Genomic DNA, 20532 nt, shown 5'->3' with positions numbered 1-20532 from the left:
GCTCCCACGGCTGAAAGGAGGAGCATGTTTGGTGGGACGGGGATTCGAACCCACGACCCTCAGATTGTGAGTTGAGCGCCCTAACCACCTGGTCATGTATCTGAAAGAAAGCTATAAAATAAAATAGGAATGAAATAAAGTATAAATAAAATAGTTTTATGGCATCGCTATTTACCTATTTAATTATCTTAGATTTTAATGTTACGAATCACAAGTAATTTTACTGAAAAGTTTTTACGGAGAAGATTCATGAATGTAATCTTATTTACCTCTCGGAGTGCAAGGTAAACTATCTCCTACAATTGTACTTTACGCATTACTTGTGTATGATAGGCAGTATAGACATGGATGAATTGTGGCTCTAATGGACTGTTCCTTGAGTGAAACGACGTTTCGGCTTCTACAATGAGCTTTCTTCAGGTCGACCTAAACAGGGCCTCACTATAGAAACCGAAACGTCGTCTCACTATGAAAATAAATAGGAGCAGTCCAATAAAGCCAAAAGTATTATTTACATAACTCTTTTTGTATAATGTAACTAAGTCATTTCACTAAAGAAATATCCTATTTAATGGACATTTTTATTGAAGTTCCAGAGGTATATTTACTCTGTCATAAAACGTAGTTACAGATGATCTTCCATTCCCATGAATATCATACAAAAAATTAAATTTTTAATATATCTTAAGTCTGTTAAATTATTTAACCTAACAAAAAGGTTAAGAGGTTTGGCTCAAAATCAGTTTCATTACAGATTAATGAAGATCACAGTCATTGAACTAAAGAGAAAAAACAATGACACTGACAAGATTATCTTGCCATCACATTATTTAGCCAAAACTTCTTAGTAATATGAATGTTCAATGACCATACTTGACACAATTTACAGATTTTACAACTGATCTTTGCTTTACATTTACTTTCCCAACATCGATTAGGAAGTGGGGGGGGGAGTTTATGGCTGCGAGGTACCAATAAGCTCATCAGACATACTGGATAACTCTGGTGTTGTTTATTATATTTTGTACATGAATTTTTTATTCTACACTTCTTATTCTTTTCAACACTTCAGGGGTAAAGTCGAGTAGCTTGCAGTTAAATGGCTGTTTATGGTAAGCGTAGCAAAGTCTTTCGCTAATCAGTAGTACGTCAAAACATACATGTTTATTCGATTCTTGTACGCAACCTATATCTTTAAAACTGGGTGGGAAAACTGTGGAATAGAACATTTTTCTTTTTTCTCTCTTTCTTTAATAAAGTAGGCACCCCATAATATATATTAAAAAATTTCATTGCTTTTCAGGCTCTCAAGAAATACACACTTTAAACTTTAACCCAATCTCCTCAAACTTCGCCTAGATTTGAAAGTTGTTCGTAGTTTGTTATGGTGGAAAGAGCCCCCTCTCAAATGTCATATTTAAAAACATCAAACTAAGTCATGACAATCTCTTTTCATGAAGGAAAATAGTGGAATTTCATGTGGGAAACTCATTTCCATTCGGTGATAAATTACCTACGCCTTGTCCTCATCCATTTAACCCTTTGTTCACGTTGAAAGTGTTCCCACAGGGTTTGACCATACACTCAACTGTGTGGTAAAACAGCTGCACGCGATTGCGTGCTTCTGATCGATATGTAAATAAGTTCAACATATAATTATGAGGTTAGAACAAATGGTGTAAAAACTAGCTGGAAATTATCTGAGACATCATGGACAAGATATATGAAGCTATAGCATCTGAGAGCAGGGTCCCATAGCGTCAGTATCCCAAGAGATAAATGTGTGTGTGTGTGTGCATGTGTGCAATCTCAGCTCACTGGACTCTACACATACATTGATTGGCACTTTGCCATGAGCTGAGTGGCGGTAATAATCAGGTTTTTAACACATAGAACGCCCCGGGTTTAGGTCGAAACAATAAGCTCTTTGCTGTAGCGAAGTTTGTAAGTATTAACCATGCACTTTGAAAAAACATTAAATACATTGCATGCGCATTATACCCAAGCTCTGATATAAGCCTTTTACACAAATAATTAATTTCTTTCTTCCAGAGAATTCAAATTTTTCGACTTTATAGAAGCTAGTTCATGAATCTATTGTCAATTTTCAAGAAATCATAATTTAGAAACTTTTGGTACTTTTTGCATCTTCTTGAGGAGCGAACGTTCGGTAAGTTGATATTTTGGAAAGCAGTTATGATAAAACATCAAACTCTTTTAGAAAATCGTTAGTGATCTGATTTATGCAATCAAGTATAAGGGGTGTTCGAAAAGAAACGGCATTTTCTTTATCATAAACTAATATAATGACTTCTTAAAGTAATTTAACAGTTTTTAAGCAACAAACTATGTCATATGTAGTTCGTTGCCTGATTAGGGCACTCGACTCGCAGTCTGCGGGTTCGCCCTTTCAGACGTGGAGGCGTTATAAAGTGACGGTCAGGCACACTATTCGTTGATAAAAGAGTAGGCCAAGAGATGGCACTGATTGATGTTAACTAACCACATTCCCTCTAATCTGTCACTTCTAAAATAGGGACAGCTAGCGCAGATAGCTCTCGATTAATTTTGCGAGAAATTCAAACCAAAAGAGGAAGATGTCAAGATTGCACCTGACCCTCCCAGGTCCAAACAAGGACCTAAATCTCGATGAGGCAGAATCAGCGAATGTACTTCCATGACAAGTGGCGGCAACACAATTATAAATAGGCAACCACGAGTGCCAACGATTTGGAAAACATGTTTGTAAGGACTGCCGTTAGAAGTTTGGATGGTCATTCCTTTCCCATCCGGCTTGGCACCATATTTTTGGTTCTCTGGAGCACTGTCTGTGGGGGCAACGCTTCCAGTCAACAATAATACGCGAACCTAGTCATAATAACACATCAACATCCTACCGAACTGACAATATGAAGCTTATGGAATGACGAATAAAATATAATGTACTTAGTAGTGTTTATGTTAAGAATTGGTGTCTTACTGTCCACAACCACAAAATCATAGGTTTATTTTTATTGGTTGCGATTTGATATAGTTGGCTATGGCAATCCAATCCGTTTCTATACGTTCCTTGCATATTCGTTCCATTGAATAAAAGCTTAATTTAAGATTTTATAATTTATTCCACACCTCATTTTCGGATATTTTATATTTATTTTTAACATAAACCACCCACATGTAAGTTTCTGAGAGAGTATAATATTAGAGTAACAAGAACCCTTACTTGTATTTCTAAATCTTTTTGGTCCGATAGATTTTGTGTTAATCGTAAGTTCGCAATTACGATTTCTGTAAACACATGTTTGAAGAACTAATACTAAATGACTGAGACTTTTATAAACACATGTTTGGAGAAATAATACTAAAAGATTTCTGTATACACTTCACTGAAGAATAATATTAAATTATTCATGTCATTACAAACTTTCCTATGCTTGGGTAATACTAAGTTTGGTTATTCATGACGTATTCAAGGAATATTCAAATGGACGTTTCATTCAGCATTAAAATAATGTTCCTTTACAAGTTATACTTTTGAATATTTTGAACACAACGTTGGGGCAAAACAATATTCTACAGTGAAAGTATTCCCGAATGATACAACATAGAAAATGGAACGCGTGTTCATTAAACATAATACAACGTATCGACATGGGAATATGTTCGTTCTATATACTGGCTGTCAATAATAACGATGTGAGGACTACATAAGAACCAATATAGATGAAATTCAACTAATATGGTGTTTCCTCCGTTTAGCAAGGAGCACTTGAGTCTTCATTAATAGATATAACCAACTGAACTGAAATAAAATAGGTTGAAGTTTGAAGTTATTCACTATTTAAAGTGTACAAATATTTATCATTGTTACGCAACGAGGAATGGTGCACTTGGGTCACAACAGCAATATGACGAAGCCTATTGCAATATAAACTACACTATAAGAATATTGTCGAGATGAACAGTCGTCAGATAGTTTGTTTGTTTGAAGTTAAGCACAAAGCTACACAATGGGCTCTGCCCACCACGGGTATCCAAACCCGGATTCTAGCGTTGGAAGTCCGCAGACTGGGGGGGGGGGGAGCTCGTCAGATGGAGCATCAACGTTCTTGACGACATGGAATATAACGACGTGGTGCATAACCTTTGTTTTAACCTTGAAAAGTATGGTATTAACCACATGTGAGTTTGGAATATTGTATCCCCATGAAGAAAAAGTATTCCCCTTGAAACTCCTTACCGTTTATGTGTTTCAACTTTCAGATAGGTATTGAAATATTAATACTTGCTTTTTCATTTTTTATAGTGTATCTAAAAGTGAACTTCGCACTGAGGGGGTTATTTTTGCATAAATTTGGCAATGAAAGTTTTGAAAAATAACATGTATAAAAGTGAATGGAAATTTTATGTAAGGTAAAAGCAGATGTGCAGAACTCTGTTCATTTCTTTCACGTAAATACAATCAAAAATAGCGTTTTCTAGTAACTTTTTTTCCCTATTACTGAATCTTTGTATATATTTCTGTTGCTGAAATTGATGTGGCGATATGTAGGGCTGACTTCATTGCTTGTTTTTTTCGAAGTTAGGTCTAAAAGATGAATTTAAAAACATTTTTATAGAAATTTTGGTGGTTACTATGTCGACTAGGGCCGCTGCAATTTATTTTCTATGGTTTCCAGATACAATCTTGTGAAAATATGTGAAACACATACATTTATGGATGAAGTTAATCTCGTAGGTACTTGATAAGGAACGAGAATTCGTCATTAATCCTAAATTTTTAAGACAAAAATAATTCCTTCTTGCAGTATATTTGAACAATAGCTTAAGTTTTGAAACATTTAAAGTTTAAAATATAACTTAATTATGCCAAAACTGTCAAAATTAAATATACCAGACATCAAAAGTAAGCAGGATATATATTTTTGAGTTTTTTTCTGCAACATGGTTTTGTTCTTATATCAATATATTCGAATGGACAACCACCACTTTTTGTGTTATGGTTTAAAATATCACAAAATTAACTTTAATATTTTTAAATGGTTAGCGTTTACTAATTACTATCATTACATAATGAAATATCATTAGTAGCCGATTAATTTGCCAGTTTTAGAAAAGTCATTTGGTAAAAATCATGGAAAAATTTTTTGGGATGAGTTTTATTTGGTTTTAGTGTTCGAATTATTACTGGTTCTTGAATATCATGAATTATGTGGTTTACTGGGTTGATGAATGCTGATATACCTAGAAATTGTACTTCTCATTGTCCTTGTATGGGGTTTGTTACCTAACATGAGCATGTTCTGAATTATGATATACATCATCAAAAAGAGATTAGTCACGAGTGTTGGATTTAGCAGTTGTTCAAAATAAAATGGCATAAAGATGATCTATTAATAAAAACCACACAAGAAATTTTCTCATGCAAAATCATATAAAATCCCATTGGATGACAATACTTACCATTGAATTAATTGGGCCTGATAGAACCTGATGTGGCTGGACACTGCACTTTTTGTAGTTGATCATGATATGGCTAAACAGTGCAATTCTTAGCTAGTTATGATATGGCTGGACAATGTTGTTCTCAACTGATCGTGATATGTCTAAACACTACAACTTTTCTCTGGCTATTATATATTTAGACACTGCAGTTCTCAGCTGGTCATGATATGGTTAAACACATTTCATTTGTTAGTTAGACACAATATGGTTATGTATTGTACTTCATAGCTAGTCATGACATGGCTGAAAACTACAATTCTTAGCTGGTAATGATATGATTAGACAATACAGTCTAATATGCTAAACCATACAGTCTAATATGCTAAACCATACAGTTCTGTAATCCTTAATCCTTCATAATATGTTTAAACACTGCAATTTTTAGCTGGTCATGAAATTGTTAAACACTACAGTTTTAAGATGATAATGTTATGGTTAGGAATAGCACTGCAGTTCTTAATTGTTCATAATATGCTAAACATTACAGTTTTTGACTGTTCGTGATATTCACCAATGGAAATAATTATGAAAACACAAACGACACATAAAATTAGTCACAAGTAATGAATAATGGCAGCTAGTTGGTGAATTTATTAATGGTACAAAATATTACCACAGAAAATACAAAATAAAATAAGTTATACATTGTACTAGCATATTGAATGTGAGCCCTTTGCTTTACATAGTACATTGCACGTCGTTTTCATGCTGACATACAGTTTATCAATGTATGATAGTAGAATATTGTTTTAATCATCTCTCGATGATTCGCTTTTCTGAAGGAATGAGATTATGACTTTGAATCTGCCAATACTTTTCAGCAGTGAAGTTACCATCAATTTTGTGAAGATCACCAACATCCTTTGCTGAGATATAGTCCCAAGTTGTATTAATCTTACACCATGCTTTATTACAGTTATTGTACTTTGCTTATGATATTTATTTTTCTATCCACCGTTGGTCGGACTTTCATTGATTGTTGTCAAACAATTCGAATTTAGTTTGATATGTAAAAAAAACAATATCTTCAGCTTTCCTCATTCAACTGTTTGTGGTTTCATGCCTACTTTATCTCCTTGGTTTGGTTACTTCTTGTCGCTAATCCATTGAAACTACTTCCTGCTAATGCTTACCATACTATTTTCGAGGTAACATTCATACATATATTTACAGCAAGATCTGTGCCTGAACGTCATCTATCTCATAAAGAATGTATTTTTAAATAATTTTCATTCTTTTTGGAGCCTTTTAATTTTTTTCCTCGGCCACTTCTATTATGGCAATGCCAGTGTCACGCATACTTTGCCCTGCAATAAGACTTTGGCAATTTATATTGCTCGCGTGGAGTAACCTTGGTCAGCCAAACATTTGATTTCTACATGCTTGCCAGACAGTATTTCAATCCTGGGAGCCGTGAATGTATTCACACTACTATTACTACGGTCATATTATAACTGTCTGTACTTTTATAGACTTTATACTAGTGTGACACTTTCTGATTGGAAGAATGACAATCAATAACAGTGTAAACTATCAACAAGTGTCTGAAATCTAGAGTAGTTTATTTTCATACAATAAATTTTCAAAGTACTTGCCTTTCATACCCTTTTCCTTTAATAACCATGTACCGATACTTCAAATTTTGTGTATTTTTTTGATTCAGTCAGACATTTTGACAAGACTCGGGTTTCGTAAATCTTTTTGAATAAAAAAGTATGAAATAAAATGCTACTACATATCATACCTAGATACCTGTCAGGATAACAATTGGGCAAAGGCACTTACCACTCGTATTGCTAACAGATTATCTTTTGATATTAATTATTATCAATACACAGTTTAAGAAAGTTGCCAAGTTGGGAGAAAGCACAATCGTACCCCCACCCCACTCCTCCTGTGTTTAGTTAATGTTAGTTCGAGGCTTAATCACAACATTGCCTACCTCTAATTCTTTACTGATCTTCTTCTTGTTATTTTGAAGTTTAGGTTCTAAAGGGGGCATCGTCTTGATCAGAATCTCTGCTGCTTCTGCTAATCGTTGGATTTGATTTTCATCGAGAATCGGTGTAAGGGAAATAGGGGAACCCGGTTGTCCGTACTCTCCCGAGCCCTTAGAACAACAAACAAACAAACAAAAATAACTTACTGCATTTAGCCTTTACATCAGTATTACTGTTTCCCTACTGCATTGGCCTTATTATGGAACATACCAAATGTACAATAAAATTATTATCTATTTTCAATGACACATTCATGAAAACACATTCATTTAATGAAATTCTCATAATCAAATGTAATATTTAAACCCTTTAAGAAGTGATTTACTAGATTTGCTCAATCAATTCTGATTCTCTCTACAAGAGTGCCTGATGCTATCATAGTAAAATCACATCTTAATGAATTGGTGCGCAAAGATAACCCCTAATTCTCACCTCATTTTATGAATAGAGGCACAAAGATAACTCCTTGTTTTACGACATCTTAATGAGCTGATGCCTAAAATAACTCATTCTTTTACTATATCCTAATGAATTGATGTGTGTTGGATATACAAGACTGATCACTTTGAGAATTATTATTTAGTTTATTTAGTGATTTAATACTAAATGATTATTTCGTTTTCATAACAAGAGTGTTAAAAGTTAATTATTTTAAAAGCGATAGTTATGACAAGTTTCGTTACGTAACTCTGTACGAGTTGTACGTTGTGTATGCAGTTTAATTGTTGTACTAGGCTTTTGTAATATTGTTGACGTGCCTTTATCGTTATGTTTAATATTATTGTTACTACAGGGCTAGATATTTCTAGATTTTTATTTCGCGTGTTATAAATACGAGCAGATACAGTGGGAAAGTAAAAAGTAAGTTAGTTAAAGTGAAGTTACACTGCGTGATTGTCACTGTAGGCATAACGGTCGATTTCTGAAAAAGAAAGTTTCACAGTTTATTTATAGAAACAGAGATAGAGAAGAAAAATTCGTCTTGTCAAAGGGTGTTCTAAAGTAATTGAACCAGCTTAGGTGGACTTTTAACAAAAGAAAGAGAATTATTTAAAGCTCTAGATACAACTGTGGTAACCAACAGAGTAACGTAAGTAAATCTATTGCTGACTGTATTGTGATAAAAGAGGAGAAAAGAAAAATGATCCATCTTGCCAATTAGAGTCTAAAGTAACTAAACCAGCCTGTGTGGACTTTTGACGAAAAAATATAATTATTCAAAGCTCTAGATTCAATTGTGGTAAATAATAGTGTGACGAATTTTTTTGTACTTAGGTTTGACTTGTTTGGGATATATATATTATTTTAAAACAAGTAGATTGTGTGCTGTCCGTTTATCATTGAAATTTATCGCCAACACGTCGCAGACACTCATTGTAAAGAATCACAGCCCCTATACGAAACCTGACATTTGGCGAGCCAGCTAGAATAATACAGAGGTAAATGGCGGTAGAAATAAACGTGAACGAGAGCAGAAGTAGGCTTATATACGCAAAACTGTAGTAGTGGTGAAAATAGTGTAGAGATTACAATCACGCTATATAACCATGTCAGCTGATCTTGATAAATGGATAGAGAGAGCAGAGGGACTTGGGTTAAAAGATGGTGATCTATGAGAGTTTGTTAAACAACAACAAGAGGAACTAGAGAGAGAAAAGTGGTAACAGATGAGAGAGAAGAAGAAGCAGAGAAGAGAGAAAGAAAGATGAAAGAAGAAAAAGGAGAAAAGCAGAGGGAGACAGAGAAAGGAGAGATTGGAAATAGAGAGAATCGAACCTCAGGGTTTAGCATTGTAAGTCCGTTAACTTATCATTGACCAACAAGACACCCTTTTCTGACCACATCCTATTGAATTAGTGCGCCAAGATAACTTGTATCGTTCAATACTTTATTTAATCAAACCTTATTAGACGTGAATAACTAGTTCATATCCCAACTAATATATGCGACTATATATATATATATATGTGTGTGTGTAAATTTTGCAAATATATTTGGGTCTCCAAGGTTTAAGGATCTTTGTTAGTGTGTTTCTTTAATGGCAACCAAAAGAATAAGAAAGTCTAAACAGTACTAGCGTCATCGAAGTCTTATTTTAGAGCGTAAGGCAACTTTTCAGGTAATAATGCTTCGAGACGGCTTATTTTGTTTTTTGTATTGATTTTCACGCAAAGCTACACGAGGGCTATCTGCGCTAGCTGTTTTTAATTTAGCAGTGTAAGACTAGAGGGAAGGCATCTTGTCATCACCGCCCACCGTCAACTCCTGGGCTATTCTTTTACCAACGAATAGTGGGATTGACCGCACATAATAACGCCCCACGGCTGCAAGGGCGAACATGTTTGATCGGACAAGGATTCGAACTTGCGACATTCAGATTGCGAGTTGAGCGCCCTAATCACCTGGCCATGCCGGGACGGCATGTATACGTATAGTGGACTTTACTGGTGATTTTAGGTTAGCATGTTCGTTTACACGTGTTAATACTTTTATTTTTGATAGAACCAATGTAACCCTGCTGACAGCAGGGACAAGTGAATTTGTAAACAACAATATATGATTGTAAAGACGGAATTTGGTCCGTAAATAGACTAAAAAAAGAACTAAGGCAGCAGCTAGGTTTAAAAATGTAACTCAGCTGTATCTGTGGGTATACCCTACAGATAACATTTTTCAGCTGATATTTAATATTCAAAGGATATTTACCCATATAGGGTAGACTAATAACCAAAGAGTTTTTAGGTACGACAGAAATACAGAGAGAAACCACACTTCACTTATTTAAACAGCAAAGAAGTATTCTATCAATGAAATAACATGGAAAATCATTTTTACACAATAATTCTTTGATATTTACAAATTCTTTATGCAAACCATCATATGTGCTAGATATCTCATAAGCACGGTGAAAAACCATTTTAATTAAACCTTCTTTAAAGATGGTAGGAATGAAGTTTGCGAAATTAAAATATCCTATAAAAGATTTTGATGGTACACTTCACATTTAAAATGTTCATAATTTATCAAAGTGTCCAAGAATGGAAGTTTTGATCTTCCTGACTTCCAACATATTGCTGTGTCTACTTTTCATATACTGTAAAAATTGGGAGACCTGATAAGTTTTTAAAAATGGTAAAAGTATCATCAACATACCTACGATACTAAATGGTTTACACTATTGTGGACAGTTGTTCAACGATTGCTCTTCGCGGAAGCGCAAAAACAAATTGGCAAGAGATGGGGCTAACTTTGAACCCATGGCGACACCATCTATCTGACCATACAACTTACCATTCAAACTAAAATGAGAATCTTTAATGACAAGATTGATCAACTGAGAAAAAAAAACGGATTTCGGAATGCTTACTTCGTTAGAATTATCGTTCTAAATCAGATCAGCTCCCAGCTGTACAGTTTCTTCTAATCGTACATTAGTATATAATGATTCGATGTCAAAACTGGCATAGTGAACGTTACTATTGAATTTCAGTTGTTGATTTTCATGGTAGAACTCAAAACTGTTATTTAGGGTTATTCATTTATTGTGGCGAACTTCTTTAAGCATTCTACCAAAAAACCACCAAAGCATGATCACAAGTTCCAATACTGGTCGCAAGGGGCATCCTGTTTTATGATTGTTTGTTTGTTTTTGATTTTCGCGCAAAGCTACACGAGAGCTATCTGCGCTAGCCTTCTCTAATTTAGCAGTGTAAGACTAGAGGGAAGGCAGCTAGTCATCATCACCCACCGTCAGCTCTTGGCTACTCTTTTACCAACGAATAGTGGGATTGACCGTCACATTATAATGCCCCCATGGCTGAAAGGGCGAGCATGTTTGGTGGGATGGAGACCTGTTTTATGAACTTTTGTAATCCACAGAAGATTCATGGATGACTCCCTGATAATCTAATATTCCAATACCGTTCTTCCTTTAAAATGTTATCTTTTTTCATTTGTAGCAAATATCATTGCAACTTAGTCTCCCTTTTATCCGTAGGCTCATATTGTAATTTCACAAATTTGGTAGAATCACCTACAATTTCTTCTGTTTTTCACAAGTATTAACTTTTATATAGAATAACAACATTATTCTCTCTATCTGAATTAGAAATAACAATACTATAATTTATTATAAGATTTTTTAAAGCTTCAAATTCTTCTGAACTTAGATTTTAAAAATGTTTGTAATTATTATTATAATTATTGAAAAGAATCAAGGCTAAACCACTAGTTTCAGTATTGATATTACTAAAAGATTGCCCTGATTGTTTCAAAATATGTTGATGTGACACAATTTGTAAAAATATTTCAAATTGTAAAAAAAATAATCTTCAAACTTAAGTCTATTTGGAATACCAAATTTTAAACCGCGAGTCAAAACCTTTTTTCAACTTCAGTTAACATATACTTAGAATAATTAATTATCACTTTATCAGGATTTTCTGTGAAAGGATTTTTACCTAACTGTCGCCTCAAATTATTAACTTTATCCAATTGTCTGTTTTTAGCATTCATCAAAATTTTATTATTTTGTATCTGTATAAAATGTTTCAAATTTATGAAATATAAAAAAAATGTTTCGTTTTCAAGAAGCTTCAATGTTTCACTAGATTGTCGAGTTAACCATTTAAGTAACTGATTTTTTGTCTTATTTCAAAAATAATACTGTCTTGAATAGCGGAATTGTGAAACAGAAATTTTAAAGTTAAGAAAGGGAGGGAAACTTTTAACCGTTTACGTTCATTTAGAAAATATAAATGTTTCGATTCTTATAAGATTTTAAAGGCAGTTTTTCAGTATTTCTAAAAAGAGCTAATATTGATGTACCATATCTATGTCTAATAGCTTCTGAAATTGGTTTGAGGAAATCTTAAATATAATATGAATTTTATTACTAAGTAGGATATCGATAACCCACATAAAGATTGAGGGAATAAAATATGACACCCATATGTAAACTAAACTGAACATAACATTTCTTGTGTCGTCAAATATTCTAGTATTATTTTAGTATACAAGTCTTTCTACTGCCCTTATATTACATAATTTAGGAAACACTGTATTTACATTATATCAAATACGCAAGTTTAATTAAGTAAACAGTCTATTCATGCTATATATAAAATTTAAATGATTGATTACAGCAAATACACTATAATCATACTGATAAATAAGTTTACTCACTTGACTTTACACTCCTCATCACATTGAATGCAATTTTAAGTAAACAGTCTATTCATGCTATATATAAAATTTAAATGATTGATTACAGCAAATACACTATAATCATACTGATAAATAAGTTTACTCACTTGACTTTACACTCCTCATCACATTGAATGCATCACTATCATTATAGTAAACAAGTTTTTGCACTATCTTAATATTTCACCCCTGATAACACCAAGTTCTCCAGTATTATTTTAGTAAACAAGTCTTTCCACTGATTCTAATATTTCAACCCTGATCACACCGAGTTCTCTAATATTATTTTAGTAATCGTATTTGTTCTCTTTCTATATGAAACGCGTGATGACAGCAGATATAACATTTATTTTCCTCAGACGATATTGGATATTTAATCTCTTGGTAAATTCAAAGTCGCTCTTTTTTATTTCTGGTTTGATTTAACAGTAAATTCTTATGTATATCTGAAAAGTTTTGAAGAAATTACATGAATACCTTGTTCATCAGAGATTTGCCATTCCAACTTTTTCGTTTTGACATTTCATTGCAAAAACTATACAGACAAAGCAGACTCGTTTCGAGTAAGATTTTCAAGCTTTATAATACAAGTTATGGGGAATAAAATAGGTTATATTTTGTAAGTTTTGATTAAGGTTAAAGGTTACTATTCCTAAATCTGTATTTTTCTTTTGTAATCGGATAAACTTGATATCAAAAAGTCAGATTACATGGTGTCTCAACACGAGCAACACCATGCTACGTGCATGAACTATAAGAAACTACAAACAAATTGTCAAGGAAAAGTCTTTGAACAGCGTCTAGCTCCTTAGGTTTGGAAAAAATCTGCTACCATATTGCGCAAGATGAAGGTCTAAGAAACCACATCTCTGATTGATTAGTTGGTGTAGTGTTTCAACGCTCTCAGTCAGTTAAACAAATCGAGGACTTGTTAGATTTACGTTCTCGAAAATATGGTATGTAGGTGGGTATTTTATGATCTAAATGCAATTGTAATATATCTTATTCTACCAGATAATAGATGCTAAGCAGTATAAGAAAAAGTATTATTTAGACATATGATCACTACAGAACTAAAATTTAAAAATAGAAAACTCTTTAGGTTAGTTATGGTTAGGTTAGGTAAACTAAATAATAATAAATTTTCACGAGGCACACACGCGAGCAGCTCGGAGTAGCTCCTGGGTAATATAATTCGATAGGGTAACGTGAGCTGTACCTCCCTCAAGTGATTTACAATTTATGATGGCACGAATAGTAGGTAAGACACAGTCCAGAGGGCAATAAAACAATAAAAATTAAGTATAAATAGATGTACACTGTTATGAGTTTAAAGCTACTTAGGATAAACAAATGTTGTTTCATGTTACAATTTGAAGTTATTCTAGATAGAAAAAGGATAATTTAGATTTATTTCGTTTTTTTTTTGTTTTGTTTTTGTGGTTACGAGGTCGGTCAAATGAGGGTGGAGAAAATAACAGACAAAATATAAAATTTTACTGAAAAAAAAGTTTGAAATGTATTTAGGAGGTTTTAGAGATTACGCAAATGACATTTTATATTTTTGAGGTGAAGAAAACTATTTTTAATCTTAACATGAAAATCACTTTGCACACAGACTGGCAAAAAAAAAGACTTAATATATTCACTGACAAGTATTTAGTAAAAATATTTCACTAAAAAATCAGATTTTTTTGTTATGTAAACGACTTGTAACGTTTACTGAAAGTCTGCCAAATTTCGTGAAGACACACTTACTATATTAAAAGTTAGTAGTATCGAAACTATAACAAGTACAAAGTGGTCACGTCGTCGGTTTACATATAGTGGTGGAAAACAACTTTTTATTTAACAATCACTTCTTCAAAGAAGATTGTTTTGGTTGTTGTTAAGCGCAAAGCTACGTAATTGGCTATCTGCACTTTGCCTACTAAGAGCTATGTAAACTCGATTTTGGTGTCGTAAGTCTAATGACTTACACCTGAGCCACTAGGGGGCTTCCACGAAGTAAGGACGTTATTTACCAAAACTGTATGCTCTTTCACCATATGGTATTAGTTGATTAAAAATAGTATTTTTATTTTCTCTGTTTAAAAGGTTGTTTATATGATTTAATTCTCAGACAACCTGTACAGCACCAAACATTTCCTTTGTAAAAAGTGGGTGTGTAAAAAAAACAACAACCTACAAATATAAATTAACTATATATATATTTGTAGGTAAATTTCTTTAATTCCCTCATATAAATCTTATATTTAATGTTTGAACTATTTTGCAGAACAATTTGAATTAATAAAAACTGCAACAGCAAATTTCAAAATCGCATTTATTGCATTAAACACTATAAATAGAAGCAGTCGTTTTAGTTTTATGAACCAGATTTCCTGGGTAATTACCACTTTTATATGTTAACCAACTAAACGTTACTATTGAATATTTAAGTAAGCAATTAAATTGTTTCTTGCGTCAACTTTTCAATAAAATGAATGAATCTCTTGACACTGTTAATCCAATGGAAGCCATTAATTATTGGTGATAATGTAAAAACCACAAACTGATATCTGGAGGACTTTATACTTATACGTTATATTACTAACAATTAATTTACTTTTATTTCAAAGAAGGTTTACACTAAACTCGCCGAATTAAACAGTTTCTCTCCGAATGATAAAATAATTAACAAATAATTGCAACACACATAGTACATATAGAAACTTTTATAAAGCTGTAAGAAAGTAAACTTCAAAAACATTCCATGTAAACTTTATTCTAGTGGTTTGTTTGATTAATTAATGATGTACGATCTCTTGGAAATAACCTATTCACAGCACCGATAAAGCCAATATATAAAGGTGGCAGCACGCAATATTTCATGCTTTCAGAATTCGATATTACGGAATTTATTTGCAATTCGAAGTAACCTCAGCAACTTACCTACAACGTATTTATTATTCTGTGTTTGTTTTAAACAACGGATCAAGGTTTGAAAGCTATATCACACGTCGGGATTAGTTTGTGTTTACAATATATCAATTTACCATTCCTGCTGTATATGAAGTAACATTGGATTTGTTTCAAGAAATATAGAATACATGCACTAAAAACATAATATTTATTATGAAATCTCAGTTTTTTACATAAATATTTTAAATGTAAATGTGTATGTGAATACACACACACACGCACATATGTTTAAAATCAATTTTGGTAAGACAAGATAGGATAGGATACTTATATGAATATTTGAACTTATAATCTTAGTCAGACAACGAGCCCCCCCCCCCAGTGGCACAGAGGTATGTCTGCGGACTTACAACACTAGAATCTGGGTTTCGATACCCGTGGTGGGCAGAGCACAGATAGCCCATTGTGTAGCTTTGTGCTCAATTACAAAACAATCAAACAGACAACGAATTTGAACAATATTATTTTCTTGGCAGGTTATTCGACAACTTCAACTTTTTTAAATAAAGTAAATAACATGATATCGACCTTGCTTTTCTCTAAATATCGTACGGTTTTGTGAGTATATCTTCCTATAACATCAAATATGACAAAGCTTATTTGCAGTCGTTCTCGTAACTCGTAAGAAAAAAGTATAGTTACAAAAAACAACAACAATATTTCAAGTAAGCAAACTTATAAAAACATTTTATAACACTGTTGCTGCTTTGATGTTAACGGAAACTATGATGTTGAACAAGATAACTAAAAACACTCTGGCTTGTAACTTCGCATCACCGTCTTGCGTGATAAGCCCTTGAACTCGGTAACATGAGTGGCTTTTGTAGAAAATTTAATGGAGAAAAAATAATCCTTATAATTAAGATAAAGAGACTTGCTGGAAAAGTACCCCAGAAAAAGAAAAACACTGAGTGATAATATTGATTATAGCAAAACGCGGTAGTTATAGAGGATTATAAAAAGAAAGATATTCTAAAATATGATGTTGACAAAGTACTTTGAAAAAGGCAATAATGTGCTTATAAATGCTGGGCATAATTTTCTAACGTATCTGATAAACTTTGAGTTAAGCCGATAATGTTTAGTGCAAATGCATGTATTTTAAAGACTGAATTTTTTTTCCACATATTTAATCTATTGGAATGTTAATTCTGTGCATATTTCCTCTCCAATAAAATTATTTTCTAAAACCTAGCAACACTTTCTCTATGAGAGATACTACAGTTACACGTTTTTACTGGACACCGGCAGTTTCCTTAAATATTAAAATAGTGTTATCATGAAACCCTGTGAACAACATGTACATATTTTTAAAAATTTGCACTGAAAGAAGTTTCCAGAAAATTGTCCTATAGAAATATTTTACTCTTTTTTTTTTATTATGCTTTTGTCAAGAATACTTTATTCAAAATTTAGAATTCCGAATAACGATATATTTTTGTACAAAGCCATTGCAGCGTAATGACTACATTTTGTTTTTCGCAAGACCTGTGGTGCAAGTGCTAAATTGTATTGGTGTCGGAGCCGTGCCAAACTGTCAGACGTGGCGTCACCATCATGGTAAATATCTCGTATTCAAAACCTAATTTCCATTTTTGTGAGGTCGTTTTGAATAAAGAAAATATATGCAGCACTAATAATTTGAGACAACTTACATTACTACTAAATTGAATACGCATATATTAACGAGAGAATACACGCAATTCAACTACCTTTAAATTAAGCAGCAAGGAGAAAAATAAAAATAAACTAGGTACCATATAACAATAATTAACATTAGAACAAGTTTTAAAAACGCATAGCTTATATATTTATAACTGCATTATAGCATTAATAACTTTGATTTTGATAATGCTTTGCACATCTCCTTTCTTGCCAATACGAATCACTAAAAATGAATTATAAGTGTTTTACTCCCATATTGTTTGTTTGTTTGTTTTGAATTTCGCGCAAAGCTACACGAGGGCTATCTGCGCTAGCCGTCCCTAATGTAGCAGTGTAAGACTAGAGGGAAGGCAGCTAGTCATCACCACCCACCGCCAACTCTTGGGCTACTCTTTTACCACAGAAATTATTTTTATTTTTATTCGCAGTTTTACATGTATGCTGTATGAAGAACGGACTCTTAAATTTACGCGCTACAACATAAATGAGAGAACTATTGCCAAATTGTTATTCTGTATTAGGGCAATTAACTTTTGCTTCACCCTGTATGTATGTATGTATATATATATATATGACTTTATTAAAAATAACTAGCGTGTTGGCTTTGGTTTAGTTACATCTGTCATACCTTATCGCCTTGTAACAATGGCTTTATTAGAAAAATATTTCTTAGGCCTTGACTAGCTATAAGTTAGGGTGTGACCACCAACTGTCTATAGCTGAGCAAAAACGCCTTCTTCCTTCCCAAGTAATTTTAGCGAGAAAACACGACGTAGACCTAGCTGAGAAAAATACTTAATTAATGTGGCTTTGGAGTCTAAAAATCAGGATAAAAATGAACATTCATAGTAATATCAATGTCAGGATATTGCAAACAGTATTACTCTTACGAGGGCTTTCAGATTTAAAGTTTTTCTTTTTTATGTAAACTCCAACTAAGACAAATTTGTTTAATTGTTGCTAAGCGCAAAGCTATACAATAGAATACCTGTCCTCGGCCAACCATAGATGTCGAAACCAAACTTTTCGTGTTATAAGCATTTATAACATATCAGTACAGAAGCTATGGTTTTATGTCAAGTTGAACAGATTTAGAGAGCGGTGTACAAAAAAAAAAAGACAAAAATAACATGCACAAAACACATCACCATCTGTTGAGTATAGCAGCTTCAAAGAACAGCCACTCCCGCCATCTCCTAACAACTTTTCGTTGTTACAGCTTGATTGTGGTGATCGAGGGACGAAAGGGTTTAGTGTCAGGCAAAAGCTTGCTCGATTTTATTCTGAAGAGTTCACTAAGTAGCTGTACTGCTCATACTCACAAAACTCTTAACTGACAACACACTAGAACATTCAGTCATATTAAGTTGTCGTCCTTGAACATGTATTATTTTGCAAAAATAAAACAACACGAGAGTAACTCGAGTTTTAAAAATATATACTGTTTTATAGGTACGGGAGTGACTAACCCGTAATATACTTAGCGATTTAACAAATTACAAGACGCCATCTTGAACAAAAAGTGCATTAGAGTAAACATAATAGTTTATTATTAACAAGGGAAAAGGAATGAGTGTCAGAAAACATGGTTTACTATTTTGCATGTCTAACAGTTAAAATGGTCTGATTAACCACATTAATTGTAATTTATGTATATATATATATATAACCCAAACACCAATAAGATTCACTTGTGGATACGAATAACGAAAACACTGGAATATCAGTACTTTTTTCTTTCTTTTATTAACTTCCTCTATCGGTTTCGTGACTCCAAAGGTCACTCTTCAGGAAATAGTTTTACTGAGAATTTTTTCATTTCCGCAAGTCTTAGTAACTGTTCTATATATATATATATATAATTCAATGTACATATGTGTCTGCTTTGATATGCGTTGATCGTGACAGTTTAGTGATTATCGAGTATCGAGGTGTACATTCAATATGACAAAATAATAGGAATAGTGTACGTTTGTTTGGTTTGTTATGAATTTCGCACAAAGCTACACGAGGGCTATCTGCGCTAGCCGTCCCTAATTTAGCAGTGTAAGACTAGACAGAAGGCAGATAGTCATCACCACCCACCGCCAACTCTTGGACTACTCTTTTACAAACGAATAGTGGGATTGGCCGAAACATTATGACGCCCCCACGGCTGAAAGGGCGAGCATGTTTGGTGTGACGAGAATTCGAACCCGCGACCCACAGATTGCGAGTCGAGCGCCCTAACCACCTGGCCATGCGAGACCAGAAATAGTGTACGTGAAGACACAGCAAAACAGTTTAGTTCATGTGTTTTATCATTTAACACAAATCAGTTAACATATCGTCGAACCTCAGAGGTTGAAGTGAACTTACGGGAATATATATATATATATAATGTTAAGTTCCAGCCATTTAGAATCTGATAATTTTCAGAAGTATTGTTCGGAAGTGTGTGTGTGTGAACATACTTGCTAATTTTCAGATGTATTGTGTGTGTGTGTGAACATGCTCTACAAGTAAAACGTGATTATTTGCGAAATAAAAGCTGTTCTAGCATCCACAAGTTTAACAGTTTTTCGTTCAACCATCACTAGGTAAGCGTATGGAAAACAGATGGCTTGGTATATGATAGTTTGAGGTGTTAAAATGTGCCTTAAATAGTAGTCATCTGCCAGCGTACTTGGCATGAAAGAGCTTAGGTGTAGAAGCAAAAAGGGGTTATATATAAAAATTAATGTATGTGTAAATAAGGGTAGACAGCAATGTTATAATGTGAGGACAGAAGTGATAATAATGTTTCATCATTTGTTGTTGTGTGTATCAGATAAAACAAGAGAATGAAACTAAAATCTAGTATAAGTTGTTGTGTGTATCAGATAAAACAAGAGAATGAAACTAAAATCTAGTATAAGTTGTTGTGTGTATCAGATAAAACAAGAGAATGAAACTAAAATCTAGTATAAGTTGTTGTGTGTATCAGATAAAACAACAGAATGAAACTAAAATCTAGTATAAGTTGTTGCGTGTATCAGATAAAACAAGTGAATGAAACTAAAATCTTGTATAAGTTGTTGTGTGTATCAGATAAAACAAGAGAATGAAACTAAAATCTAGTATAAGTTGTTGCTTGTATCAGATAAAACAAGTGAATGAAACTAAAGTCTTGTATAAGTTGTTGTGTGTATCAGATAAAACAAGAGAATGAAAC

At 33.2% G+C, this 20532-nt stretch overlaps 1 protein-coding gene and 1 long non-coding RNA gene across 14 annotated transcripts in view; one reads left to right on the top strand and one right to left on the bottom strand.

Annotated features, from left to right (window-relative positions):
• The window catches only part of LOC106459206 (NGFI-A-binding protein 1-like), a 182549-nt gene that overhangs the window by 40094 nt on the left and 121923 nt on the right, over positions 1-20532 (bottom strand). For all 13 annotated transcript variants that reach the window (XM_022385642.1, XM_013918808.2, XM_022385648.1 and 10 more), the window contains one exon: positions 7448-7615. In XM_022385642.1, the coding sequence (XP_022241350.1) occupies positions 7448-7615 (168 nt within the window). The remainder of the gene's footprint in view (positions 1-7447; positions 7616-20532) is intronic.
• LOC111085723 overlaps positions 2058-20532 on the top strand; it is a 38583-nt gene continuing 20108 nt past the window's right edge. Inside the window, exon 1 of the long non-coding RNA XR_002610534.1 lies at positions 2058-2170. This is a non-coding gene — a long non-coding RNA (uncharacterized LOC111085723). The remainder of the gene's footprint in view (positions 2171-20532) is intronic.

Source organism: Limulus polyphemus, unplaced genomic scaffold, assembly GCF_000517525.1.
Source record: "Limulus polyphemus unplaced genomic scaffold, Limulus_polyphemus-2.1.2 Scaffold575, whole genome shotgun sequence".
Lineage (NCBI taxonomy): Eukaryota > Metazoa > Arthropoda > Merostomata > Xiphosura > Limulidae > Limulus > Limulus polyphemus.
The sequence above is the reverse complement of the archived record's forward strand: the minus strand, read 5'-3'. Positions and strand labels throughout refer to the sequence as shown.